Source organism: Hyla sarda, chromosome 6, assembly GCF_029499605.1.
Source record: "Hyla sarda isolate aHylSar1 chromosome 6, aHylSar1.hap1, whole genome shotgun sequence".
Classification (NCBI taxonomy): domain Eukaryota; kingdom Metazoa; phylum Chordata; class Amphibia; order Anura; family Hylidae; genus Hyla; species Hyla sarda.
The window spans coordinates 256,160,383-256,175,264 of NC_079194.1; the positions used below are offsets into that span (position 1 = coordinate 256,160,383).

The window sequence follows — 14,882 nt, forward strand, 5'->3', positions numbered from 1 at the left end:
ATACTTTTGATCACTGGATACACATAAAAGTAATTAATGTGGAGTATATGCTTAAAGTTGTTTGTTGTGTTTGGGGACAACATAAATCATGAAAGCGTTAAACATAATAAGGTTATCATACTCGCCAGCCCCGTTCCCTTGAAGGTGCTGTTCGGCCGCCTGCTGGTCCACCACCACTTACCACTGGTTCTTGGTTCTTATGACCTGTCAACCCCAAAAAAGAACTGCTCACTAAGCCGTTCACTGGCAATATTGGTGTCTCACCTCAGACACTGGCAGTGGGGAAAGCTCCTGTGGGGTTTATGAGTTACACAAACCAGGGAGAAGTGGTGACTAGTGAGGACCAGGAGATGGCAGAACAGCAGCTGGGGCTACCGAGGTTGGTTAAATATGACTTCTTTTGTACCTTTTTAAAGGGCCTACACTCAAATATGAAAAAAAAATATCTGCACCCCCTTCACTTTTAAATGTGGTTTGGGTCCAGCTTTCCCCACCAGGTAATGATAGGTCTTTTATTCTGTGGTAGTCATTGCAGACTTCACACAAATAATCTGTACTTGAACACTAAAGGTTTTATGCAGGTAATAGAAAAATTAAGGTTGCACATAGAAGACACAGCATGGAGGTTTTCAAATGCGGGTTTATTCGTAAATACGAAGTGCTATACAGTCAAAGCAGGTTGGAGGGAAGGGAGGGAAGCAGACATCAGCTCCGTGGAGCTGGCCTAGTGCAACAAATCGTTTTGAAGTGAAACTGCTTGATCACGCTACCATAGGTTTTATGGTATACACATTTAGGTGTTTTTTCCCCACAATAAACATTTTGCGGCTATACACTGGATGGCTGATAAATGTTAAATTACTGGGGGGCCTTATTGAGTTCCTCCTCTCCAGCTCTATGTTGATGAAGTGTTTGTAAAGATCTCCAGTCTCCATGGGAAGTAGAGAAACACCCAAGACCTACACTTAAAGGCTATGGACACCTTTGCATTGAATTTTGTTTATGGCACATTTGTTTCCCAAATTCAGATTTCTAAATAGTCTTCATTAAAATGACCTAACATTTAGCCGCCACACAGAGAAAGATAAGATAAATCCTACAGACTGACTATCTGCCCTACTCAGTGTTAGAGAAAGCTGCAGGGAGAGGTAGTGGGTTACACACCAGCTCAAAGAGTATACAGGGGTATTGGAACCTTGGAAAACAGCTCACATAGGCTGTAGATAGAGAGGAGAGCAGATACAAAGCAGAGTGCAGGGGAGAATTGTATAGGCTGTGTACAAGTATAGAGAGAGAAAGCAGATCACACATAGAAGACTTCAGATGCTGTAGAAGAGAAGTTAAGCTCAATGTTTATTAAAGACACATGAAGATAGTGTTGTTTTTCTATATTAAGTACAAAGGAACAATAAAAATTTTTTTCAAATGTGTCCATAGCCTTTAAATGTTTCCATGAATCATATAGAGTTAATATTGTGCAGGAACGTTCATGTTTGTATGCTGTGCCCTGCAGTCTTCTTCTCCTTACCATGGTTGTGATTATAAGAAGTACTGAAGGACTTGAGGCCCATTTGTTAAATTCTACTCGATTCTCTTTTAGCAGCCTGGCAATGACCTTTTTAGTGCATTTAAAGAAACAATGAAGACACTTTTTCACTGGAGATGTTATCTATGCGCTGCATCCAGATTTGTTTTCAATGTCCATTTACTGTTGTAAATCCAAGATTCTGTTTGATATCTATGTATTACTCCTAATAAATTCTCTTTAGAGTTTGCTTTTTTTTTTATGTTAAGCGCTGATTTTTTTTGTCATTTGAAAATGTCTGAAAAGGGCGTAGCGTTGCTTTATAGCTGCTGGTGCCTTTTTTTATTTTATGCTCAGAGAATTGGTGTGACACAAAACACACACAATCTTCTAGGGCTTGTTGCATCTTTTTATTACTACAAACACTGTGGCATTTCTTCTTCACACATTTCAGTGTAGACTAGGTTCACATTGCCATTTGCATCTTACCCGTTAAGGGTCTTTTTTTATTTTTCCCCTTGAGCCGAGATAGGTCTGATGCAAATGGCTGCTGCTGGGTCCCGACGGACCCCATTCACTTGCATGGGGTCTGTTGGTGATCCGGTAATTTTCCAGGAGTTAAAGGGAGAAAGAAATTCCATCGTTAGGTGGAACAGCCGTCGGTGGAGCTCTGTCAGCAGTTCCACGTAACAGAGCCCGACAGCAGTGTGAATGGGGCCATAGTGGGTAAAAAAATGTTTATCTATGTTTACCTATGTGAAAGGCTGCCTAGATTGCTTTGCTGCGAATCTTAACTTATTGATTTTCAATTTATTGTCAGTTATTTTTTCTTCCATCACACAACCACTTAAAAAAAAAGACAAAATGTGTACATCTGCATGATCAGAAACACAAAATTCAATGTGATTTGAGTAAAATTAATAAACTCCATAAAAAATAATCTGTTACGAACCAGTCATGTTTTTTGTTTTTTAGAAAAAAATGTGCATTTTTTTTCTCATGCTTTTCTATTTAGAAACTGCACTTTGTTTTATTTCTTTGAATTCCAGCTCTATAAGGGGTGATAGTTTTACATTTATTTTTGTTTTCCCTTTTCACACCAAATCTACAATACAACATATTGCCTTGTACCCTATAATCTGCAAGTATTTGCGCTTTTGTTTGTGTGTATGTTTGGATTTATGTATATTTGTATGTGCACATGTTTGCATCTGCTTGTATGTTTGTGTGCATATGTCTGAGCGTATATAGGGGTGGGTGTGTGTGTGTGTATATATACACATATATACACACACACTTGTATGCATCTTATGGAAGCAATATCTGTACATGTGTGTTTTATTTTAATAGTATATTAATATAAATGTGTGCATATGTCTCCTTGTGTGTGTCTATAGGTGTACATATATGTTTGTGTGCTTGTATATGTAAGACACAGTATCTTGTGTGTGTCTATATTTGCAAGTGCTTCATATCAATATATAAATATGTGCATATGAGTGCAGCAGTGTGTGTGTGTGCACATGCATGTATATCTTTATTTGTGTGTGTGTGTGTGTGTGCGCACATGCATGTATATCTTTATTTTTGTATGTGTGTGTAGATATGTGCTGAACAAATTGGTGTGATTGTATTTTTGTTTTGCTGTGAACTTCCCCCTTTACACACAAGCATTTTTTTTCACAAAGCTCATTAAGGTACAGTGAAACACTTTAAGAAGACCACCAAAAATTGTATCAAAAAGTTGTCTTCTATGGGGTAATCTTTACAAAGAAAATGGCCCTATGCATAATGTATGGTCTGGATCAAGAAGTGGTCTTCTGGAGAGGGTTCACTGTATTTAGGAACCTTAGGGCCCATGCACACAACATTGCCTGTTCAGCAGCATACACAGTCCCTATGAGTCGGATTATGGTCATGTAGGGACTTTGTATGAGGCCTCCATAAATAACATGTTCTTATGGCACTTCATGATTTGTCTTTTGGATTCTCCCTGGAGCCACGAGGAAAAAGCAGTATGCCTTTAGTTGGTGCTGTATTATGGATCTGCAGAACGGTGCTCCATATGAAAACATCCGTCGTAGGTGTCATTACTTCGTTGTGAATGAAAGCCATAATGCTATTGTGAACAAAGCATAAACATAATGGCCCTCATTTACTATTCTAAACCCGACCTCTTTTGTCGGGTTTTTTTGTCGCATCTTTGTCTGCGCCATGTCGCAGACATCGTGCGCCAGTCTGCGACACTATGCGACATTTTTTCCCGACGGACCCGATGTGGATTCTCCCAAACCCGAAAAAGGGGCATAACCCGACATTTCTGAGCTTTCCCACGTATTTATTAAGGTTTCCAACCCGAATTTGTTGAATTGTTGTGGATTTTTTCCCGACAGCTCAGAGGAGTTGGAAACCAAAACCTACAAAACCCACGTGCGACAAACAGGATGCGACATAATAATAAATACCAGGGGAAAAAAGCAGTCGGGTAAGAAAGCAACATAGACTTACAACGCGATTTTCTTAGTAAATGAGGGCCATTGTGATGATAATGTACTAAATTTACCATATTTGTTATTCTATTCTATTTATATTAAGCTATTTTAACTACCTACATTACATTGTAACTTTGATTGCTGTTACCTACTTGGAAATCTTCCACTGATCATCTCTGTCTTCCAAATACATTTTGTAGTAATTCTATCTATAAATGTGTTTGTATCAATGGCTTTTACTTCCTTGACTATTTAAGGGCTTTCATTGTGTATTTGGCAAAATATGAGGCAAGGTTATCTACTGGATTATTAGGTGTAGGATTGGGGGTGGAGTATATAATGTGTAGTGTATTGTCTACGAATGAGAAGTTAATTTTGCGGTCTCTTAAACCATCAAAATCCTGAAGCCCATCTCTAAATGGTAAGTAGATTAGTCAAAAACTAGAATTGGAATAGCCCCTTTAATCTATATCATTTATATATCTGGAACACTTAGTAAGCAGCTTTTTTAGGAGTAAAAAAATTGATGACCAATGCATTCGATTAGCATATGGTGACGTCTACTGTAAATTCACTCATCTCTACTCTTAAAGGGGTTATCCAGGAAAAAACTTAGAGATAGATAGATATATATATATATATATCAACTGGCTCCAGAAAGTTAAACTGATTTGTAAATTACTTCTATTAAAAAAATCTTAATCCTTTCAGTACGTATGAGCTTCTGAAGTTAAGGTTGTTCTTTTCTGTCTAAGTGCTCTCTGATGACACCTGTCTCGGGAACCGCCCAGTTTAGAAGAGGTTTGCTATGGGTATTTGCTTCTAAACTGGGCGGTTCCCGAGAAATGTGTCATCAGAGAGGACTTAGACAGAAAAGAACAACCTTAACTTCAGAAGCTCATAAGTACTGGAAGGATTAAGATTTTTTTTAATAGAAGTAATTTACAAATCTGTTTAACTTTCTGGAGCCAGTTGATATATAAAAAAAAGTTTTTTCCTGGATAACCCCTTAAACTTCTAAAGGACATCAGAAATGAACAAAATGCCTTCTGTTATCACATTCCAATTTCACGATCCAATATGTTTTTAAATGTCATTAAATATCGGAGAAATGAAGTCTAAATATTATTTTACAATGTAATGAAGAAGATCCCATTGGTAAAGTCAGTGGGTTTTGTCAGCCAGTAAGATTTAGTATAGTTACATAGTTAGTATGGTTGAAAAAAGACATACGTCCATCAAGTCCAACCTCTAATAAAGTACTTAGAGGCCTCTATACAATTTACAGATTTCTGTTACTTAAAATCTGATCTCCTGCTCTAAATAGAGGTAGTGAGAATACAAGCACTGAGCATTCAACTGCATAACTTCACATAAGATCGGATTCTTTCATTTATACTTTCAGGGTGTTCGGCCAAGCTATTGATGCCTGTGGCCTGGAATACCGCTCAGATGAGCTCTGGAGCCTTTACATAGATTATGAAATAAAAGGTGGCCGTATTAAAAACGCCATGGCGCTATATATCCGACTACTGAATATCCCCACTCAGCAGTATCAATTGCATTTTGAGAGGTGAGGCAGAAAATAAGGACTTTGTTTCTCAGTTGTTCCAATAATACTGCTTTCCTGACAATGTGTAGAAATACAAATATTGCTGTGATGCCATTTCTTAATTTTGCTTCCTAAATTATTTTCTTTTCTGTCTGTTCTGTACAGGTTTAAGATATTTATAGCTACTCACTCTCCTGTTGAATTCTTGACCACGGAGGAGCTCAATACGATACACGCGAAATTACAAGTTGACAATGATAATGATCAGGTTTCTTCAGAAGATGTACCGTCAGGGGACATTGCAGACTCACTAACAGTGTGTACTAATTGTTATCTCCACTACTTTCTTACCTGTGTTTTTAGTAGTAAGTACAGTACATATGCTGACTTTTTTGGGGATTGTAATATTCAGTGCATTCTGAAAGTCTTCAGACCCTTTTACAGTGATTACAGCCTCTAGTTGTCTTGGTTATATAATGTCACAAGGTTTGCACACCTGGATTTAGGAATTTTCTGTAATTCCTCTCTGCAGATCTTCTCTACCTCTGTCAGGTTGGATGGAGACTGTCAGTTGAAGCCATTTTCAGGTGCTGCCACCACCACCACCATGCTTCACTGGTAACGGGCAGATGATTTGAGGCCAGAAAGTGTCATTTTGGTTTATTTAACCAAACCAGAAAATCTTATTTCTCACAGTCTTCGATTCGTTTAGATGCATTTAGCAAACTTCAGGTGGCTTTCATTCTTCTTTCTGGCCACTTCTGGCCCAACTTGTGAAGTGCTGCAGTGATGCTTGACCTTCTAAGTTCCTCCCATTTGCACACAGGATTTTTATAGTTGAGCCAGAGTTACCATTGGGTGCTTGGTCACCTCTCTTACCAAGGCCCTTCTAACCCAATTATTTAGTTTGGTTGGGCGGCCAGTTCAAGGAAGAGTCCTGGATGTTTCAAACTATGGAAGCCACTGTGCTCCGTGCAGTATACAGTAAAATCTCCTTTAGCTGACACCTCCCAATAGCGGACAGTTTTTAATTCCCCGGCAGAGTCTCATAAGGCTTAGTGTATTTGCACCCTCTGAATAGGGGACACTCCCAATAGGGGACAAAACACTCCCAATAGGGGACAACCAGGTTTATGTGCCGGCCCTTTCCTTGTACACTGGGCCACCGTCGGGGTGCAGCCAATACCCCAGGCTCCCAGGCCACCGGTGCACCCCCCTGCAGCAGCCCCAGCAAAGAAGCAGAAGACTGCTGTTTAAATGGTGGTCTCCTGCTTCTGTACGTCTGCTGGCCACATCACCCCCCCCCCCCCCCTCTTTATTACCCCCTGTGCCACATCATTTCCTCTTGATTTCCCCCCCTGTGCTATTTCATTCCCCTTTAATTACCCTCTGTGCAAATTCGTCACCTCCCACCTCTTTACCACCCCCTGTGCCATTTAATTCCTCTTTATCCCCCTGTGCCACTTCATAAAGAGGGGGGTGATACATTTACTCAGAGGGTAATGAAGGGAGAATAAAATAGCACAGGGGGATGAAGGGGGAAATGATGTGGCACAGGGGGAAGGGGGGGATAATTTGGCACAAGGCACAGGGGGAATAATGTGGCACAGGGTATAAAAGGGGGAATGAAATGATACAGGGGGGATAAGGGAAGATTAAACGGTACTGGGAGATTATTCTGTAATATAGTAGAATCTCCCAATAGCGGACACTCACAGGAAATAAAAAAAGTGTCCGCTATTGAGAGATGTCCCTTATTGGGAAAAAGGCTCAAAATTCTTCCTAAGTCGGAATACTTTCCAATACTCACTCCAGAGGGTAATTACCTATAAATTAATGCCATTTAATTTCCCCTTCATTACCCTGTGTAAATTCATCACCCCCCCTTTATGAAGTGGCACAGGGGGATAAAGGGGGAATAAAATGGCACGGGGGGGGGGGGGGTTAAAAAGGGGGTGATGAATTTGCAAAGAGGGCTATAAGAGGGGAATTAAATAGCACGGGGGATCAAGAGGAAATTATGTGGTACAGGGGGTAATAAAGGGGGGGGGGGATGATTTGGCACGGGAGTAAAGTCGCACGGGGGGATAAGGGAAGGAGGGGGCGAATGAGGTGCCTGGCGGATGGACAGAAGCAGGAGACCACTGTTTAAGCATCGGTCTTCTGCTTCTGTGCTGGGGCTTCTGCAGGGGGGGGGGGTGCAGCGGGGGCCTGGGCCTCTTACTGCGGTATTGGTTGTACACCCCCCAACAGTGGTCCGGTGTACAAGGTAGGGCCGGCACATAAGCTTGGTTGTCCCCTATGGAGTGTTTTGTTCCCTTTTGGCAGTGTTTTGTCCCCTATTGGGTGTGTCCGTGACCGCTATTGGGAATGTCCCCTATTCGGAGGGTGCAAATACATTAAGTGCTATGGGACTCTGCTGGGGAATTGTGTCCCCTTTTGGGAGGTGTCCACTAAGGGAGATTTCACTGTATCGCTTTTTATCATGTTTTATAGGTAATTACACTCTGGAGTGAGTACAGGACAGTATTCGGTCATTTAGAAAGATTTTTGAGCCTTTTTTTCCCCAATAAGCAACATCTCTCACTTTTTTTGATTCCCTGCGAGTGTCTGCTATTGGGAGATTCTACTGTAATCTGTTTTGCTACCTTTTCCATATTAGTGCCTTGACACAATCCTGTATCTGTGCTCTACATGCAGTTCTTTCCTTCTCATTGTTTGGTTTGTGCTTTGATATGCATTATCAGTTGCTCAGTGCAGTAGAATCGGCTTTGCTCATGTCTCTGAGCGCTACAGGTAGTTCTTACTGAATTTACCACAAATGACTCCAACCAAATTGTAAAAACATCTGAGATAATCAAAAGAAAAGGGAGACCCCTGAACAAAATGTTAAAAAAGTGAAAGTTTTCAAATGTACTGTATATTACAATGTAAAAAACAGAATATGCAGTGCATTAAAATGCAAATACCATTGCATTTTTTACAATCATGCAGTCATGATGTCACATGAAGCCTGGCCGGGACAGCTGTTGGCTGTCTGGGCATGCTGGGAGTTGTAGTTTTGCAACAGCTGGAGGTATCCTGGTTGGGAAACACTGCTGCAGAGGGAGAGCAGCATACAGGAAGACTGGCAGAAGCAGAGCCCCAGCCAGGCTTCATGTGACATGCCTGCCGGGACCCGCCTCCTTCCACCCCTCAGAAAGACAGTGCTCCTGAGCTAATGAAGAGGGATAAAAAAAGGTATTTCCACAGCATTTTAAACCTCAATAAACACAGGGATAGGCATAGTTAGAGTAAGGGACAGATGGGGAGGGGGATCAGGGAAAGTTTAGTTGATGACAAGTACTCTTTAAGGGGTTAAATTCACTCCAGCAAAAAAAAAAAAGGGGGTACTCCGCTAGAAAACAATTTATTGTACATCAACTAGTGCCAGAAAGTTAAACAGATTAGTAAATGACTTCTGTTAGAAAAAATCTTAATCCTTCAAGTACTTATCAGCGGCTGTTTACTACAGAGAAAGTTATTTTCTTTTTTTTTATTTCTTTTCTGTCTGTCCACAGTGCTCTCTGCTGACACCTCTGTCCATTTTAGGAACTGTCTAGAGCAGGAGAGGTTTGCTATGGGGATTTGACATGGACAGAGGTGTCAGTAGAGAGCACTGTGGACAGACATAAAAGAAATTCAAAAAGAAAATAACTTTTTCTGTAGTAGCAACAGCTGATAAGTACTGGAAGGGTTAAGATTTTTTAATAGAAGTAATTCACAAATCTGTTTAACTTTCTAGCACCAGTTGATTTAAAATAAATTGTTTTTCATCGGAGTAACCCTTTAAAGGGTTACTCCCCGGAACTGAACCCATAGCCCATCCTTTCCCTCTCACCAACCTATGTATTTTTCTAAATATCATTAATTAGCTATATACAGCAGTTTCCCTCTTTCAGCTGTCATCTACATGCAGGGAGTGAGAGAAAGACATCATAATTTGATCCTGCTTGTCTTGGTGTAAACCCCTCAGTGAGACCTAGCCCCCACCATCCTGGAAGACAAACACCACATGATTTCTGTCATGTCTAGAGCTCTGGCTTCACAGCCACAGCTCCCCTCCCTTCCCTGTGTGCAGAGAAGCTCAGTGAAGAGTCTGTCTCCTCAGTACATAACACTGCCCTTTTACTGCTGTAGATCTTATCACTGACTGTTGCATTCAGAGCATAGCATGCTTTATTGCTGGGTGGAAGGATAGTCTGAAAGAAAAGACCTGTACAGTGTGTATACAACTACAGAGCATGCACACAGATAGTGAAAGCAGTTGACTGGCAGCCATTACACAGTGCTGCACTGACTTCTGTTAGTTGTAGTCTGTGCTGCAAGCAAGGAAAAATAATATTTAGGAGACATCAGGGGCCAAAGGAACTGCCAAAACCACATGGATAACTACAGGGGACACATAACAGGTATTGTGGTGGATTTGGTGCATTTTTAATTTTTCTTACCTTCCCCGGAGTACCCCTTTAAGGGAAGGGTGACACACAACGCATACACAGCATATTTCATGCTGCAACAAATCTGACAGGCAGTGAGAAATACGGTATGTATGTGTAATGAGCAGACACACAGGGCCTTCTGTGCTGCAGCCCTGTGTGTGCAGTAGGTTTCGGAGATGGGCTGAGCGCATGTGATGCGCCTCCAAACCTTATTGCCTTGCGCTGCTCTCCTGTGAAACTGTACCCAGCGTGAGACCATGAGCCATTACATGAGCCATTACATTGCACTTCTCTGGGTCTTGTGCTAGGTACGGATACCTAGGAGATCAATACACAGTGTGGAAATGGTGCACCAACAGAATTATATGTACATAAAATCTACAATTACCATATTGAAAAAAGTCTGTACAAAAAAAAATCTGCAGTAGCCTTATCCTTTGTAAAAGACACCCCAAGAATAACTTATACTGTCATGGGTTAAAGGGGTACTCCGCCCCTAGACATCTTATCCCCTATCCAAAGGATAGGGCATAAAATGTCTAATCGCCGGGGTCCCGCCACTACCCCCCCTCCTCCCATAGACTTGCATTGAGGGGGTGGGGCCATGATGTCACGATACCCCGTCCCCTGTATCGTCCGTCATCAGCTACGGAGCAAACCTAGCTCCAGGCTGCTGATGTACGGGGGTGCAGCAGGAGAGATCCCCAGTGGTAGGACCCCCGCGATCAGACATCTTATACCCTATCCTTTGGATAAGGGATAAGATGTCTAGGGACGGAGTACCCCTTTAAAGAGTTTTTCAACCCCATGAAATGTTTTAAAAATTGCTTATAAAATATATAAAGATATTCTAAAATAACAAAGAGTAATACACACAGTACCACATCCCTGCCAGCGCTTCCTTGGTGTGTCAGTCAGTCAGCGCTTCCTTGGTGTGTCAGTCACTCAGCGCTTCCTTGGTGTGTCAGTCACTCAGCGCTTCCTTGGTGTGTCAGTCACTCAGCGCTTCCTTGGTGTGTCAGTCAGTTAGCGCTTCCTTGGTGTGTCAGTCAGTCAGCGCTTCCTTGGTGTGTCAGTCAGTCAGCGCTTCCTTGGTGTGTCAGTCAGTCAGCGCTTCCTTGGTGTGTCAGTCAGTCAGCGCTTCCTTGGTGTGTCAGTCAGTCAGCGCTTCCTTGGTGTGTCAGTCAGTCAGCGCTTCCTTGGTGTGTCAGTCAGTCAGCGCTTCCTTGGTGTGTCAGTCAGTCAGCGCTTCCTTGGTGTGTCAGTCAGTCAGCGCTTCCTTGGTGTGTCAGTCAGTCAGCGCTTCCTTGGTGTGTCAGTCAGTCAGCGCTTCCTTGGTGTGTCAGTCAGTCAGCGCTTCCTTGGTGTGTCAGTCAGTGAGCGCTTCCTTGGTGTGTCAGTCAGTGAGCGCTTCCTTGGTGTGTCAGTCAGTGAGCGCTTCCTTGGTGTGTCAGTCAGTCAGCGCTTCCTTGGCGTGTCAGTCAGTCACTGCTCTTCTTGCCCCAACAGTTGACTGCAGCAGCGACACTATGTCATTACTGGAGCAAAAAATAACAGAACAATATGGGATCTGGAATGATATGGCACAGGATCAGTACAGTAAAAGTGAGCATTTTGTTATTTTACACAGGTTTTTGTACTGGTTCATAGGGTTAGAAACCCCTTTTGGACTGTGACAACAAGCTAATTGCTGCTTCAGCTTTTTTCTTTTCGTGAATGAGTTCTCTTTTTGGGACAACACCTTATTCAGTGAGTTCTATGGTGGCAATGGAAACTACATCCTCATACAGCTCCATCGAAGGATGAAAAAAAATTATGGCTTTTGCAGTGTGGTTATGAAAAACCCAAAAAATGTTGTGCAGGCTTAAAGGGGTACTCCGGTGGAAAACATTTTTTTTTAATCAACTGGTGTCAGAAAGTTAAACAGATTTGTAAATTAAGTTGGAAAAAGTTGATCAGCTCACCTGAGCCTCCAGTGCGCGGCAATCCTCAGGACAAGCAGCACAATAGACTAAAAGGCCATCAAAATCCGGAGTTTATTGATAACTTGTTAAAAGTTCAGTAGAAGGCAGGTAGGGGAGTACATCAGGTACTATCACATACAGTAGACAGCTTGGAAAATGCCATGACTAAGGGACCTTCAACCAAAACGCGTTGGCATGAAGAGACCCATTTTCCAAGCTGTCTAATGTATGTGATATTACCTGATGTACTCCCCTACCTGCCTTCTATGTAACTTTTAACAAGATATCAATAAACTCCGGATTTTAATGTGCTGGCCTTTTCGTCTATTGTGCAGATTTGTAAATTACTTCTATTTAAAAATCTTAATCCTTCCAGCACTTATCAGCTGCTGTATAGTACAGAGAAAGTTGTGCAGTTCTTTCCAATCTGACCACAGTGCTCTCTGCAGACACCTCTGTCCATGTCAGGAACTGTCCAGAGCAGGAGAGGTTTGCTATGGGGATTTGCTCCTACTCTGGACAGTACCTGACATGGACAGAGGTGTCAGCAGAGAGCACTGTGGTCAGACAGAAAAGAAATATACAACTTCCACTGTAATATACAGCAGCTGATAAGTACTGGAAGGATTAAGATTTTTAAATATAAGTTATTTACAAATCTAAAATAATGTATAAAAGGAGAAAAAGGGTACCAAATGCCTCTAGACTAATACCATAAATGGTACATGATGATATAAATTACAGAAAAATTATAAAGTATGGTATTTTTCTGTAATTTTTTCAATTATTATTATTATTTTTTTTTTCTGTAATTTATATCATCATGTACCATTTATGGTATTAGTCTAGAGGCATTTGGTACCCCTTTTCTCCTTTTATACATTATTTTATATTTGGTATTTTTTTTGGTGTAAATACTTTCCATATAGCCTCGACTAATTTATTTTGTGAGCTGCACATACCCCAATTTTTTCTTATTTACAAATCTGTTTAACTTTCTGGAGCCAGTTGATTAAAAAATATATACCGTATATATGTGTTTTTTTTTTACCAGAGTACCCCTTTAAAACCTAAAGTGGACTGCATATTTTATGGGTTAAAACCTGAATGGTATGGAGGATGGTGGTGGTAGAGGTATAGGGGTAAGAAAAGAAGGTAATACTTCCCTTTCAGGGATTTTCTTTTTTAAGCTTTATACTATGAGTTTCTTATTGGGTCCTACTACAAAATATGAGGAGGGTTTCTGATAATTATAATTTTTTATTTTTTTAAGGAGTCGAACCTGCAGGAGATCCGACAGTATGTTCTAGATACAGGAAATCAGATGTATCTCTTGAATAAAGAACAAGTTAAAAAACGATGTGCGTTTGAAGAAGGGGTAAGTGTCATAACCGAACTATTGTCACATCTGGGTTTGGTTCATCCATTTGGGCTTCTGTCACTTTTGATAGCTGGCAGCGTTGTTCTTGCCATTTAAGAGAAATCTTAATGGAACCCAAACAGATACGTTCTAGTGGAGCTCTATGGCTGACACTGCATAGCATTATGGCTTTTGTTTTAAGGTTAACTGGCTGTGTCATAAGAGCATCACATTTTATAGATTTGAATTGTTACTATTGTTTCAAAAAAGCTTTTGACATGTCAAAAGTTTTGATCGGTCAGGGTCTGGATTATTCCCATGTGGATTTCTGTGGTATATTCACATGATATGCAATCTATATATATATATAAAACTCAATGTGTGTGTGTGTGTGTGTGTATGTGTATGTTCCACAAAAACTTCCAAACGGCTAAAGATATTAAAGCAGTACTCCGGTGCACACTTTTTTTTTCATTTTATCCCGTCCGGGCTGAAAATAAAAGAAAACACACTTTCTCTTACCTGCCAACGAGCCCCCGGAGCTCCGGTACAGGTGTTCGGTCCCCGGGCTGTTTGCTTCTTACTTCCTGTTAGCCCGGCACGTCACACGGAGCTTCAGCCTATCACTGGCCGAGGCGGGACATCGCTGCGGCCAGTGATAGGCTGAAGCACCGTGTGACGTGCCGGGCTAACAGGAAGTAAGAAGAATACAGCCCGGGGACCGAACACCTGTACCGGAGCTCCGGGGGCTCGTTGGCAGGTAAGAGAGAGTGTGTTTTCTTTTATTTTGCAGCCCAGATGGGATAAAATGAAAAAATTGTGCACCGGAGTACTCCTTTATCATGAAACTTGGCACACATGTTACTTATATGTCAGCAACAAACATAGAATAGATGATTTAACCATTATTCACCCCCATTTGCCAGGGGTGGGGCTTATGTTTAAAGTCCTATACAAGTCAATGGGAAATATATGTTACTGCATAACTTCCAAACGGCTGGAGATATTTCGATAATACTTGGTCACATGTTACTTATGTCCACTTAAAATATAGGATAGTTAATTTAACCCTTAACTACCCCCATTTGTGAGGGTCGGGGTTTTGTTTAAAGTCCCATGTAAATCAATGGGAAATGTATGTTCCCACATAACTTCCGTACGGCTGGAGATATTTCATTACTTGGTACACATATTACAGGTCGGGATATGAGGACAGGATGGGAAGTCGAGATAGGAGGTCAAGATAGGAGGACGGGATGGTGGGGATAGGAGGTCGAGTTAGGAGGTCGGGATATGAGGACCGGATATGAGGTGGAGATAGGAGGACGGGATAGGAGAACGGGATAGGAGGACGGGATAGGAGGTCGGGATAGGAGGACGAGATGAGAGGATGGGATAGGAGGTCAGGATATGAGGACAGGATATGAGGACAGGATATGGGGTTGGGATATGACAACAATATATGAGGACGGGATATGAAGTCAAAAGCTTCCTCCTTTGTTTATTTT

At 41.5% G+C, this 14,882-nt stretch overlaps 1 protein-coding gene across 5 annotated transcripts in view; it reads left to right on the plus strand.

Moving 5' to 3' along the window:
• The window catches only part of LOC130276956 (pre-mRNA-processing factor 39-like), a 90,223-nt gene that overhangs the window by 54,362 nt on the left and 20,979 nt on the right, over window positions 1-14,882 (plus strand). For all 5 annotated transcript variants that reach the window (XM_056527034.1, XM_056527030.1, XM_056527033.1 and 2 more), the window contains exons 5-7: window positions 5,423-5,590; window positions 5,735-5,885; window positions 13,288-13,392. In XM_056527034.1, coding sequence (XP_056383009.1) covers window positions 5,423-5,590; window positions 5,735-5,885; window positions 13,288-13,392 — 424 coding nt within the window. The remainder of the gene's footprint in view (window positions 1-5,422; window positions 5,591-5,734; window positions 5,886-13,287; window positions 13,393-14,882) is intronic.